The following is a 13,613-nucleotide window of genomic DNA, read 5'->3' on the forward strand; positions in this document are numbered from 1 at the left end:
CAAAACATACCCCCCCCCCCCCTATAGTGTAACGTAACAAAACATACCCCCCCCCCTGTAGTGTAACGTAACAAAACATACCCTCCCTAAAGTGTAATTTTACAAAACATACCCCCCCCCCCTATAGTGTAACGTAACAAAACATACCCCCCCTGTAGTGTAATGTAACAAAACATACCCCCCACCCCCCACCCCTATAGTGTAACGTTACAAAACATACCCCCCTATAGTGTAACGTAACAAAACATACCCCCCTATAGTGTAACGTAACAAAACATACCCCCCCTAATGTAGTTAGCACTGTGTATAGTCTAATTAGTGTGGTGAGTACCTAAACACTAGTTAGCACTGTGTATAGTCTAATTAGTGTGGTGAGTACCTAAACACTAGTTAGTGATGTGTATAGTCTAATTAGTGTGGTGAGTACCTAAACACTAGTTAACACTGTGTATAGTCTAAATATTGTGGTGAGTACCTAAACACTAGTTAGTGATGTGTATAGTCTAATTAGTGTGGTGAGTACCTAAACACTAGTTAGTGATGTGTATAGTCTAAATAGTGTGGTGAGTACCTAAACACTAGTTAGTGATGTGTATAGTCTAAATAGTGTGGTGAGTACCTAAACACTAGTTAGTGATGTGTATAGTCTAAATAGTGTGGTGAGTACCTAAACACTAGTTAGTGATGTGTATAGTCTAAATAGTGTGGTGAGTACCTAAACACTAGTTAGTGATGTGTATAGTCTAAATAGTGTGGTGAGTACCTAAACACTAGTTAGTGATGTGTATAGTCTAATTAGTGTGGTGAGTACCTAAACACTAGTTAGTGATGTGTATAGTCTAAATAGTGTGGTGAGTACCTAAACACTAGTTAGTGATGTGTATAGTCTAAATAGTGTGGTGAGTACCTAAACACTAGTTAGTGATGTGTATAGTCTAAATAGTGTGGTGAGTACCTAAACACTAGTTAACACTGTGTATAGTCTAAATAGTGTGGTGAGTACCTAAACACTAGTTAGTGATGTGTATAGTCTAAATAGTGTGGTGAGTACCTAAACACTAGTTAACACTGTGTATAGTCTAAATAGTGTGGTGAGTACCTAAACACTAGTTAACACTGTGTATAGTCTAAATAGTGTGGTGAGTACCTAAACACTAGTTAGTGATGTGTATAGTCTAAATAGTGTGGCGAGTACCTAAACACTAGTTAACACTGTGTATAGTCTAATTAGTGTGGTGAGTACCTAAACACTAGTTAGCACTGTGTATAGTCTAAATAGTGTGGTGAGTACCTAAACACTAGTTAGTGATGTGTATAGTCTAAATAGTGTGGTGAGTACCTAAACACTAGTTAGCACTGTGTATAGTCTAAATAGTGTGGTGAGTACCTAAACACTAGTTAGCACCATGTATACTCTAATTAGCGTGGTGAGTACCTAAACACTAGTTAGCGCTGGATATAAGAAAAAGAGTCCCGCTTTTTAGATTGAGATCTGGTAATTGGGTCCTGACTGGTACAGTTTGAAATTAAAGAAATCATTAAACTTAATCACATGATAATGAAATATGATGTTTTGCATAGCGGCTTTCCATTGAATATTAACATCTATATCAGTGTGGAACAATACAAATGTACTGTCATTCAAATCTCAGAATTCCACAACTATCATCTTTGAACACAACCACAAGGGGATGCAGACCCTGTTAGAATCACAGGGGCTATTGCAGTCAATTTTTGTCACCAATCTTTATGGCACACAAAATAGAACATTAAAGGGATATAACAAACTTATTGTGAGTCATTGAAAGACTCCAAAGATATCACATTTACTTGATCACACCAGCTCAGAGATGCCCTTTTGATTAAGATGGAGTCTTGCCTTAATAGCTTGATCGCCATTGCCAAGTACGTAATTAATTACAATTGTTTTCTGAAATGGCGACCATTTATTGCTCCTTAATTCACGTCATCACATCAAAATACTGAGAACTACAGTTCTCGACTGTTTCCAATATTACAGAACATCCTTCTGGTTCAAAACTATCACAATGGCCGATCCGGGCACCTCCAACACGTGGGAAGAAGACTGTACCATCCATCTTGTCTAGTGCATTTATCTTAGTATCACAGTATAAGTTGTAAAATTTATTTACAGCTGTACTACACTGCCTCGGCAGAGGATGGTCCAGCCCTCTCTGCATCCTGTGTCCTCCGGTCAAGTGGAATGAGGCCAGTTCTCTCCCCTGGAGAAGGCAAGGCTTGGACAGGTGCCTTGCACATTGGACAGGCATTCTGGTATCGTAACCACTCCAACAGACACCTGTTAATATGCACAGTATAAGTTTTGTATCTAGGGGGAAAATTTACATTTAATTAATAATTCTAAGACATTTTCATGCCTATCTATAAAGGCTACCTGTCTATAGAGACCGCCTCCTCTTGAATGGTCTCTATAGACAGGTTTGATTGATTTTGTTTTCATGACATATTTTTGTTCTGATTGAAGATGGGAGATAATCTGGTAAATATATAAGTAATGCCTTGTCCATTTGACCTGGTTACATATTAAAATGTCAGTTTGTGGTTAATTGCTCTTTCAATCTGACAAGTATCACAATTGTATTAGACATAGGTATCTTAAGTGGTAATCTTATTTATAGCTCAGCAAAGAACACTAAATTTATAGTGATTGTGCTACTTGCAGATTCTGTATAAAACTTTTCATACAGTACAATACAAATATTGTGTGTGAGCCAATTCATCATTGTATCACCCTTAATCTTATTTGAATGTGCTAGAAAATATACCCTGAGTTTTCATGTTTATCATGTAACAATACTAGCCAAACCGTAATGATGTCTTCCTAACAATATGCTGTTTCTAAAGTTATCAATCAAATCTTAAAAAGTATTAGATGACATTATTGTTATCTATAAAGGATTGTGATGTCACTTACTTCATATGAAAGCAGTGGTTACAGGGACAGATGGCCACATACTCCGACTGTTCAAACTCCTCAATGCACACTGGACAGGTCTGTTAACACAAAGGATAAAATATACCATCAGGATATGATCCAATCTACATAGTTTGCTGGGTTTATTGCCATTGGAACAGCCAGGGTCGTTAATGTGGGGTCTCCTTGTAGTAGTTAGTGACTACCTCACCAAACAACATATTACGGGAGGGCCGTCACATACCATCCAGAGCAATAAGGGTAAAATGTCTTAACCAAGGACACAACCATGACGACACAGACCGTCCCATTTATCAGTTTCCCAAGAAACACAAACTAACACAGGTAGGGAGCATCGAACTACTCAACTTGTATCTTCACTTGAGATTATGTGGCTGATGCTCTAACCCACCCACCCCGATATATACATAATACTTGAACAAATCATTTTAGATGAAATTACAATAATACAATGTCTACATGACAAAGTTTTGACCAGAAGCCCTGATGGTACCAACTGCTACCATCACATACTCACATCATTGGGAAGTTTTCTCTTCTTCGTTGTCTTGAATTTGATCTTAAATTAATATAAAGAAGGCAAATAAAAAATGTCTATAAATTGTTTGTTTTTGTTTAACGTCCTATTAACAGCCAGGGTCATTTAAGGATGTGACAGGTTTGGAGGTGGAGGAAAGCCGGAGTACCCGGAGAAAAACCACCGGCCAATGGTCAGTACCTGGTAACTGCCCCATGTAGGTTTCAAACTCGCAACCCAGAGGTGGAGGGCTAGTGATAAAGTGTCGGGACACCTTAACCACTCAGCCACCGCGGCCCCCTGTGTCTATAAAACCATATTCCAAACATACGAGATTTTATGAAATCTCATTCCAAACATTTGAATGTCTATAAAATCATATTCCAAACATTATAGAAATGTCCATAGGACATGTTCATTTCACTTAATATACATCATGTACAACTTTCATTTATCATATTGCATTATTTTTTAGTTAGACATTGAACAATTTTGTATTTACTTTATTTAAATATTGTTCAAATTTTTATTTACATATTCTACAAATTTTTATTTGCATATTGTACAAATCTTTATTTACATATTGTACAATTTTTTGATTTACATGTTGTAATTTTTTTTATTTAGATATTATTCAAATTTTTATTTAGTAAACTTTATTTACATGTTTTACAAATAATAATTTACATATTCCACAATATGTTTACAAAAATCCTTTTCACATTTCATCAGATGAGATAAGTTTATAAGAATTACAGCATGTACTCATATTGTTTCCCATTCAGGAAGGGACTATTTTTTGTGTAGTAATTAAGTGCACTCCACATCCTGGCAGTAGTTATCAGAAAACATTACACTTGTCCATGCAGTACACATGCTGGGGACGTGATAAGATCCTGATGTACTTACTCTCCTGTAACCTTGTTCTTGTCGAGCTTTACATCGCAATCTGTCAACCAACAATACATGTCTTAATTATTACCTTACTTTTATATTACTTAAACGTACCATATTTATGCTATAAAGACCAATTTTGACCAAAAGAAGAGGGTGGGCTTGTTGAAGAAAAATGAACATATTATAAACTTATTTGTGAGCATTTTCAACTTATTGTAAAATAAATATGAATGGCCTACTGCAGGATAATCAACATTCATGTTTTTTTTAACTTTGACTCCATTACAGAACCATGGAATAGCATTTGTGAGCATTTTCAATTAATTGTAAAAATTTGAGTGGCTTGTTACTAGGTATATGTATGGGCTTATGGCAGATAAATATGGTACCTACAAATAGAAATATTCTAGAAATTTATTATTGTCTGGAATACAGTTCAAGATATAAAATAAATCATTTTTCAACATCATTAAAAAAATCAGGATACATTAATTTATATACACATACATATATATTATCTTAATGTACATAACTGAGGTACTGACTAGAAACTACACATTTCACCAAAATATACCAGTAGGTTATATTTAGCTTGCCTTGTGTCAAAGCCCAGACAGGCAAATGATTAACAGAGATGCCATTTCGTACCAGCATGGTGGTAGATGAAGGCTAATCATTAGTGACCTTAACCCACTTTTCAAGGTCAATCTAATACCTTCAAGTTCCTCTTCCATTGAACCATGCACTCATAATTTAACATTAAGCCCGTATCATTCTAATATAATGAAGACTTATTAATTTGGACTAAATACTATGAAATTTTATGATCTTATGAATACAATTATATCATATGTTAGAATCAAATTGTTTTCTGAAATGAAAATTGCTTCTTGAATAAAGATAAATGAGATCTCAAATGGATATTGGTGCCAATCATTGAATGATCTTTATCGATCCTCTAATCATTTGGTAACATGGGGAACCTAAATATGAAAGATATCTAGGAACCTTATGGTCTAATAATTCATATCAGTAATCAATTTTAACTGTCAAAATCCAAGATGGCCACCTTAGATGAAAAAAAAATGGATTGTATTGAAAACAAGAGGCCCATGTGCCTCAACGGTCATCTCACTAGAAAGACCTCAGTATTAGTGTAGTACATATACATACTCAGTAGCAGTATAGTTTTAGTAGTGAGAACAATTGTGTTATATGTATACTGTATGTTATTATCGTGCAAGATAACAAAATATGGTCAGAACTATCTTGGAATCATTCCTAGGCTAGTTAATAGATTCCATCTAAATTTAAATGTAACTGATAAATTTACGAAAATTATGATTGCACAATTGTATTATAGAATGGCCACTGAAGCATCCATGTTGTAATTTGAACCAACCTGAAATACAATGTATAAGAACACTTGGTTAAGACCATCTAAGGACCATTTCAGGAAAGCAATAGCTGAATCCCACAGGTGGTACCTAAGAAGAAGTTTTAACAAGAGGTCCATGGGGCCTGGATGGTCATCTAACTTTAAAGACCCTAGTATTATTGTAGTATATACTCAGTAGCAGAATAGTGGTACTGTTTGTCATGGTGGCCATCTTTGTTTTCTGACCAACCTGGAAATAAAACTTGGTCAGAACCATCTTAGCTTTATTTCAGGCAATGCAAGGTTGAGCTTAATCCCAATGGTAAAACTTAAGAATAAGTTTGAAATATGTTCTTTCAAGATGACGGCCATCTTGGATTTCGGACCGATGCCAAAAATAAGAACACTTGGTTATATTAGGACCGCACTGATGGCACTTGAGAATAAGTTTAAATTACACAATGTAGTTTAAAACAGGAAAATCCTGACTGCACAATCATATTATAATATGGATGCAGTGACACAGCAATGTTGAAGTTTATACCTGGCCGAAAAACAACAACACTTTGTCAGCTTCCTTCCTTAACATCCCTACCAATTGTCAACTCCAATATTAATTAATGGTACCAGTACAACTTGACAAGAAGTTAAAATGTGTTTTACAAGATGGTGGCATCTTGGATTTTGGACTGAGCTGAAAATTAACAACAATTAATCAGAACCATCTCAGGATTATTACAGGCAAGGTTGAACTGAATCCCACTGATGAACTTGAAAGGAAGTTTGAAATTCGAAAAGTTCAAGGACGGCACATGGCTGAAGACGATGGACGAAGCATCATGGCTCTAAGTCATCCTGTGACCCTTCAGGTAAGATGACCTGAAAGCACTTGTTCCTTCAGTATCTAAGCTTATATAAGCTTTAGAATGTATGAATATTTTGGTAAAGTAAAGTATCTTAATTATTGTAAGCATACCTCCACATATAACAGCAAAATGTAAGGCTGAGGAGAAGGGAGAGCAGTCCGATCCCGAGCAGTGGCAGCGAGATGTTGAAGGGAACGTCACTACCCTTCATATCTCTATGGCTTTCTACATAGTTTCTGTAATACAAAACCAAACAAGTGCCAGAGTTCATCAGAAAGTTATTACCTACCTAGGCCTGGGAACATTGGTGACGAAGGCTAACAGTTTTATACAGAAGTATTAGGACAGCACCCATCTGGGAACATTATGACATGAGATTGAGTTTAATACAGAAATATTATTATGACAGCACCCATCTGGGAACATTGGTGACAAAGGCTAACAGTTTTATACAGAAATATTATTACAGCACCGGTACCCATCCGGGAACACTATGACGTGAGATTGAGTTTTATACAGAAATATTATGACAGCACCCATCTGGGAACATTATATGGCGTCAGATGGTGAGTTTAATACAGAAATATTATGTCAGTACCCATCTGGGAATATTATGGGGTCAAATGGCGAGTTTAATACAGAAATATTATGGGAGTACCCACCTGGGAATATCATGGTGTCAAATGGCGAGTTTAATACAGAAATATTATGTCAGCACCCATCTGGGAACATTATGGTGCCAGATGGTGATGGTGAATTTTATACGGAAATATTATGTTAGGACCCATCTGGGAATATGAAATCCCTGGGCTTCTTGGCTATTGAAAAGAAGTCATTGGAAGATTTTAGCTTATTTAAATTTGACCTATGTAACCTTGAACACAGGTCAAGGTTAGTAATTTTAACAAACTTAGTAGCCCTTCACCCTTAGGCATGCTACAGGCCCAATACCAAGTCCCTGGGCCTCTTGGTTACAGAGAAGAAGTTGTTTAAAGAAAAAAGCCAGACAGACGGCCCACAGACACTGCACCATGCCATAAGCTCACTTGCCCTTGGGGCAGGTGAGCTAAAAATGGATATATATGTTAAAGTTTGAATTGTAATGTAATAAGCAACAAAATCAGTGACCTAGTCATTCTGTTCACTTCCATAAACTGCAACAAAACTCAGTCACTTGATAAACTACCTCTTGTACATAAATGCTACTTACTTGTTAAGTTTAACAAAGTTAATATTTCCTAATTTTTCCTTAAACTATGCTATATTTCAAAATTTCTAGGGCCTCAGTCCCACTCCCATTGGTTGTGTCCTTGGGCAAGACACTTTACTAATTTCTCTGCATGGTATGCGATTATGAGGTCTCTCATATATGTTGTTCAGCAAGGTAGTCACCAGCTACTACATGGAGACCCAAACTTAAAATGACCCTGGCTGTTCACAGGAAGATAATTAAACCAAGGAAATGTTCGTCGGGAGAGATAAACCCAGCAAACAAATATACAAACCATTTCCAAAAAGGTTAAAAACAAGAGGCCCATAGGCCTTAATGGTCACCTGACCCTTGTATTATTGTAGTAGACATATTCATTAGCAAGTATAGTGGTATTGTTGGCAATGGTGGCCATCTTGGATTTTAGACCAACCAGAAAAAATAATATCACCTTGTAGTCAAGTTTGAGTTGAATGCCACTGGAGGAACTTAAGAAGTTTAAAATAGGTATTTTTCAGGAAAACCATAATTGCACAATCATGTTACAATATGGCCACCATTGCTGCATGCCATGTCAAAGATTTTACCAGGCAGAAAAATAACAACACTGTGTTGGCTCCCCTTCTTTAACATCCTCACCAATTTCCACTTGAAGGGCACCAGTAAAACTGGAGAAGTTTAAAATGTGATTTTTAAGATGTCTGCCATGATGACCATCTTGGATTTCAGACTATCCCAAAAAATAACACTTGGTCAGAACTATCTCAGGATCATTTCTGATAAGTTGGAGCTGAATCCCACTGATGGAACTTGAGAAGATTAGTCACTAATTGTTGGTTCCCCCTTCATTAACTTCCTCACCAATTTCAATGGCATCAGTAGTGGAACTGGAGAAGAAGTTTAAAATGTGTTTTTCAAGATGGCTGCCATGGATTTTGGACTGACCCAAAAAACAACAACACTTTTTCAGGGCCATCTTAAGATCATTCCAGGCAAGTTTCACTTGAATCCCACCATTGGAACTTGAGAAGATGTTTGAAATGTGAAAAGTTTACACATGGCAGACGGCCGACGGGCAGGGCGTATGACGACGGACGGAGCATTATGACTATAGGTCATCCTGACCCGAAAACAATCACTGCAGAGAAGCACGGTGTTCTACAGAGATATTTCATTAGTACAATTAATACAAAACCAAACAAGTGCCAGAGTTCATCAGAAAGTTATTACCTACCTAGGCCTGGGAACATTGGTGACGAAGGCTAACAGTTTTATACAGAAGTATTAGGACAGCACCCATCTGGGAACATTATGACATGAGATTGAGTTTAATACAGAAATATTATTATGACAGCACCCATCTGGGAACATTGGTGACAAAGGCTAACAGTTTTATACAGAAATATTATTACAGCACCGGTACCCATCCGGGAACACTATGACGTGAGATTGAAATGTGAAAAGTTTACACATGGCAGACGGCCGACGGGCAGGGCATATGACGACGGACGGAGCATTATGACTATAGGTCATCCTGACCCGAAAACAATCACTGCAGAGAAGCACGGTGTTCTACAGAGATATTTCATTAGTACCCATGCAGCAGAACCTGGTGTGTTGGTAGGTAGTAACTGGAAGTATGTAACCTGTCATATATACAATGTAGCTATAAAGGTTAATTAGGGATTTTCCAATCAGAATAGATTCAATAAACACTTTGTTATACTGATGTTTTATCAAAGCATGATCCATCTGATTTCCTTATACCTGTTTGTTAGTCTTGCATCATATATTCCAAGGTAATGCTTTAGACAAAATTTGTACAACAAAAAATGAAATGTTGATTTAAATCTCTAATAAGAGGATACCTCACTAAACTATTATCCTGGAAGTTAGTCACACTGAGGGTGATAGTTCACTAGACTTCCCTCTGCGTGTATGTCACCAGAGGGCGGTACCTCACTAAACTATCATCCTCGGTGTTAGTCACACAAGCGTGATACTTTGCTAAACTATTCCCCTGGGTGTTAGTCATATACAGTGTGAAAGCGCGCAATAATCCTTTGGGTGTAAGTCACTGGGTGATGGTTCACTGGTACACAGTAGTTGACCGAGAGTATAAGTCACACAGAGGGTTATAGTTCACTAAACTATCCCCCTTGGTGTTAGCCATGCACAGAGTGATTTTTCATCAGAATATCCTCTAGGTGAAAGTCACTCAGAGGGTGATAGTTCACTAAACTATCCCCTGGATGTTGGTCATGTACAGAGTGATAGTTCACTAAACTATCCCCAGGGTGTAAGTCATGTACAGAATTATCGTTCACTAAACTATCCCCTGGAGGTTAGTCATGTACAGAGTGATATAGTTCACTAAACTATCCCCTGGGTGTAAGTCATGTACAGAATGATAGTTCACTAAACTATCCCCTAGATGTTAGTCATGTACAGAGTGATAGTTCACTAAACTATCCCCTGGATGTTAGTCATGTACAGAGTGATAGTTCACTAAACTATCCCCTGGATGTTAGTCATGTACAGAGTGATAGTTCACTAAACTATCCCCTGGGTGTAAGTCATGTACAGAATGATAGTTCACTAAACTATCCCCTGGATGTTAGTCATGTACAGAGTGATAGTTCACTAAATTATCCCCTGGGTGTAAGTCATGTTCAGAGTGATAGTTCACTAAACTATCCCCTGGATGTTAATCATGTACAGAGTGATATAGTTCACTAAACTATCCCCTGGATGTAAGTCATGTACAGAGTGATAGTTCACTAAACTATCCCCTGGGTGTAAGTCATGTACAGAGTGATAGTTCACTAAACTATCCCCTGGATGTAAGTCATGCACAGAGTGATATAGTTCACTAAACTATCCCCTGGATGTTAGTCATGTACAGAGTGATAGTTCACTAAACTATCCCCTGGATGTAAGTCATGTACAGAGTGATAGTTCACTAAACTATCCCCTGGGTGTAAGTCATGTACAGAATGATAGTTCACTAAACTATCCCCTGGGTGTAAGTCATGTACAGAGTGATATAGTTCACTAAACTATCCCCTGGATGTTAGTCATGTACAGAGTGATAGTTCACTAAACTATCCCCTGGATGTTAGTCATGTACAGAATGATAGTTCACTAAACTATCCCCTGGGTGTAAGTCATGCACAGAGTGATATAGTTCACTAAACTATCCCCTGGGTGTAAGTCTTGTACAGAGTGATAGTTCACTAAACTATCCCCTGGGTGTAAGTCATGTACAGAGTGATATAGTTCACTAAACTATCCCCTGGATGTTAGTCATGTACAGAGTGATAGTTCACTAAACTATCCCCTGGATGTTAGTCATGTACAGAGTGATAGTTCACTAAACTATCCCCTGGATGTAAGTCATGTACAGAGTGATAGTTCACTAAACTATCCCCTGGGTGTAAGTCATGTACAGAGTGATAGTTCACTAAACTATCCCCTGGGTGTAAGTCATGCAGAGAGTGATAGTTCACTAAACTATCCCCTGGGTGTAAGTCATGCAGAGTGATAGTTCACTAAACTATCCCCTGGGTGTAAGTCATGCAGAGAGTGATAGTTCACTAAACTATCCCCTGGGTGTTAGTCATGTACAGAGTGATAGTTCACTAAACTATCCCCTGGGTGTAAGTCATGCAGAGTGATAGTTCACTAAACTATCCCCTGGGTGTAAGTCATGTACAGAGTGATATAGTTCACTAAACTATCCCCTGGGTGTAAGTCATGCAGAGTGATATAGTTCACTAAACTATCCCCTGGGTGTAAGTCATGCAGAGAGTTAAAGTGCAGTCAGTCATGCAGAGAGTGATATAGCTCACTAAACTATCCACTGTTCAAAACTATATATCCACTAGTTCACTCAACTATATCACAGGGTGTAAGTCACATGAATCACGATAGCTCATATGATCAAGAAACTATCCCTACAGTATATCGGGGATAGCTGAATGGAGAGAGAATAGCTAGGTAGGTAGGGTGGGGAGTGACCAGGTGGGTGGGGTGGGGAGTGACCAGGTGGGTGGGGTGGGGATTGACCTGGTGGCAGTCTGGGGTTGGGCAGGTAGTATATAAAATGAAACTGGCCAAGAAGGTAGTATGCGTAAAACAACCCGAGTATACAGAGCACGACCAATTACAGCAGATAAAAACATCATAACATCGAAGCCAAAATATGTTAAAGTTTGTTGAAATGTACTTGCTCTGAGCGACTGCCCGCCATGACTCCATTGTATATCCGTGCACCTGCAGAAAATATATCATCAGCAGGTGTTGTATGGCCCGTCAGAAACGTTAATAAGCATCCATCGAATACATTCATCAATCATACTGCATTCTTGGCCGGTAATTACCCTACGTGACCGAGTTTAGACCATTGCACCAGTGTAAATAAGTGGTGTTATGAAACTCTCTAACGAGAAAGTGGAACTACGTCGTACTTAGCTCATCTATCCGAACAGCCGGGTTCATTTCTTAGCAGAATCATCATCATCTTGGCTTGTTAAGAGGTCATGATCATGACGGTTGCGTGGTAAGAAACCTTTCGGTGTATTGTGATCACTTGCTTCAGGAAAACTCGGTAATGTACGTGCGTGTGTGCGTATATCCCTGACATAGAAACGATCAGCTGACGGCCGAGTGTACACATACAGCGCCACACACATATATATACATTGTCTATTTATAGAACTGACCTACTTTCGGAAACACAACTGGTTACGAACAGTGACGATACCCACCGTCAATAATACTCACAACATCACAAGTTTGATATCTAAATATCCACATCCCTCATCAATGTCCTTTGTAATTTAATCAAGTTTGAATAATGCATTACGATAAAATGAATTAAACATGTCAGAAGATGGAAATCTAACTACCGTTTAGTCAACGCATATACATGAAAGTGTAATAACTATAATTTTAAATTAGGAGGAGGGTGATCAATAGTATAATCTGATACTTTACTTACGTCATATGTACATTATATTGAACAGTTATGTTTGTATATGACTTACCTCTTGCAGAGACCTATATACTATATAGGTCTCTGCCTCTTGTAATTTCTTTTTGTCAGTCCGCATATATACACTATATGTAGCTCATATGGTAGAACCATCGCTTAGCAACTCGAAGGTTCGGAGTTCGAATCACTATAATATGTATCCTATACCATACATCACAGAAGTCACACAAGACTTATATATATAGATTGATGTCAGCCAGTGATTCAGTAACGTTACATTGCTGTTACAATAGGAAGGACCCTCCTCGCGCTGGGCTTCGATATATATAGCGATAGGTGACCGATACGTTCCGGTCCCTCTTCATTCCAGAAGACAACCACACCCCAAGGTTCTTAATTAGCTCCAAAAGGAAGCCTCTCAATCTTCCATAGCTTTTACTTGAGTGGTCAACAGCATCAATTTATCTGTAATATAAGGAGTTATGAAAAAAATACCCTGCCCTTTAAGATTGCCGGGATTCGAACTAGCGTCCTCCCAATACCACCCAATACCTGTACTACTACTACCTCCCAATATACTAGTTATATCTAGTAAACAAATACCGCCCAATGTCACCCATTACCGCCATACTAGCATACGGCCAGATATCACCTATTAGATATATTTATACTACCAAATACCGCCCAATGTCATCCATTACCGCCATACTAGTATACGGCCAGATATCACCTATTACATATATTTATACTACCAAATACCGCCAAATGTCAC

The 13,613-nt window shown here is 37.9% G+C and overlaps 1 protein-coding gene across 4 annotated transcripts; it reads right to left on the reverse strand.

The window, feature by feature from the left end:
* Positions 1 to 269: 269 nt before the first annotated feature.
* Positions 270 to 12,525, reverse strand: LOC117320603 (RING finger protein 122-like). 4 transcript variants are annotated; one of them, XR_004531087.1, is made up of 7 exons: positions 12,074 to 12,297; positions 6,746 to 6,871; positions 4,404 to 4,443; positions 3,495 to 3,536; positions 2,957 to 3,036; positions 1,196 to 2,320; positions 270 to 907 (listed from the first exon to the last, which is right to left on the reverse strand). XR_004531087.1 is itself a non-coding variant. In XM_033875162.1 (6 exons), the coding sequence occupies exons 2-6, from the start codon at positions 6,844 to 6,846 to the stop codon at positions 2,161 to 2,163; spliced, it is 423 nt and encodes a 140-aa protein (XP_033731053.1). In that variant the 5' UTR covers positions 6,847 to 6,871; positions 12,315 to 12,525; the 3' UTR covers positions 272 to 2,160. The 4 variants fall into 4 exon arrangements, 3 of the variants coding, with proteins under 3 accessions (XP_033731053.1, XP_033731051.1, XP_033731052.1); XM_033875162.1 differs by lacking the exon at positions 12,074 to 12,297 and adding an exon at positions 12,315 to 12,525 and having other exon boundaries at positions 272 to 2,320; XM_033875160.1 differs by having other exon boundaries at positions 272 to 2,320.
* Between the last annotated feature and the right edge of the window lie 1,088 nt (positions 12,526 to 13,613).

This window comes from Pecten maximus, unplaced genomic scaffold (genome assembly GCF_902652985.1).
Source record: "Pecten maximus unplaced genomic scaffold, xPecMax1.1, whole genome shotgun sequence".
Classification (NCBI taxonomy): Eukaryota; Metazoa; Mollusca; class Bivalvia; order Pectinida; family Pectinidae; genus Pecten; species Pecten maximus.

Excerpts from the sequence above, each read along its gene's own strand:
- LOC117320603 (XM_033875160.1), bottom strand. The coding sequence starts at position 12,138 with ATGATATATTTTCTGCAGGTGCACGGATATACAATGGAGTCATGGCGG. Across the intron at positions 3,537-4,403 it reads AAGAACAAGGTTACAGGAGA|ATCAAATTCAAGACAACGAA; the intron begins GTAAGTACATCA and ends TATTAATTTAAG. Across the intron at positions 3,037-3,494 it reads AGAGAAAACTTCCCAATGAT|ACCTGTCCAGTGTGCATTGA; the intron begins GTGAGTATGTGA and ends TTGTGTTAACAG.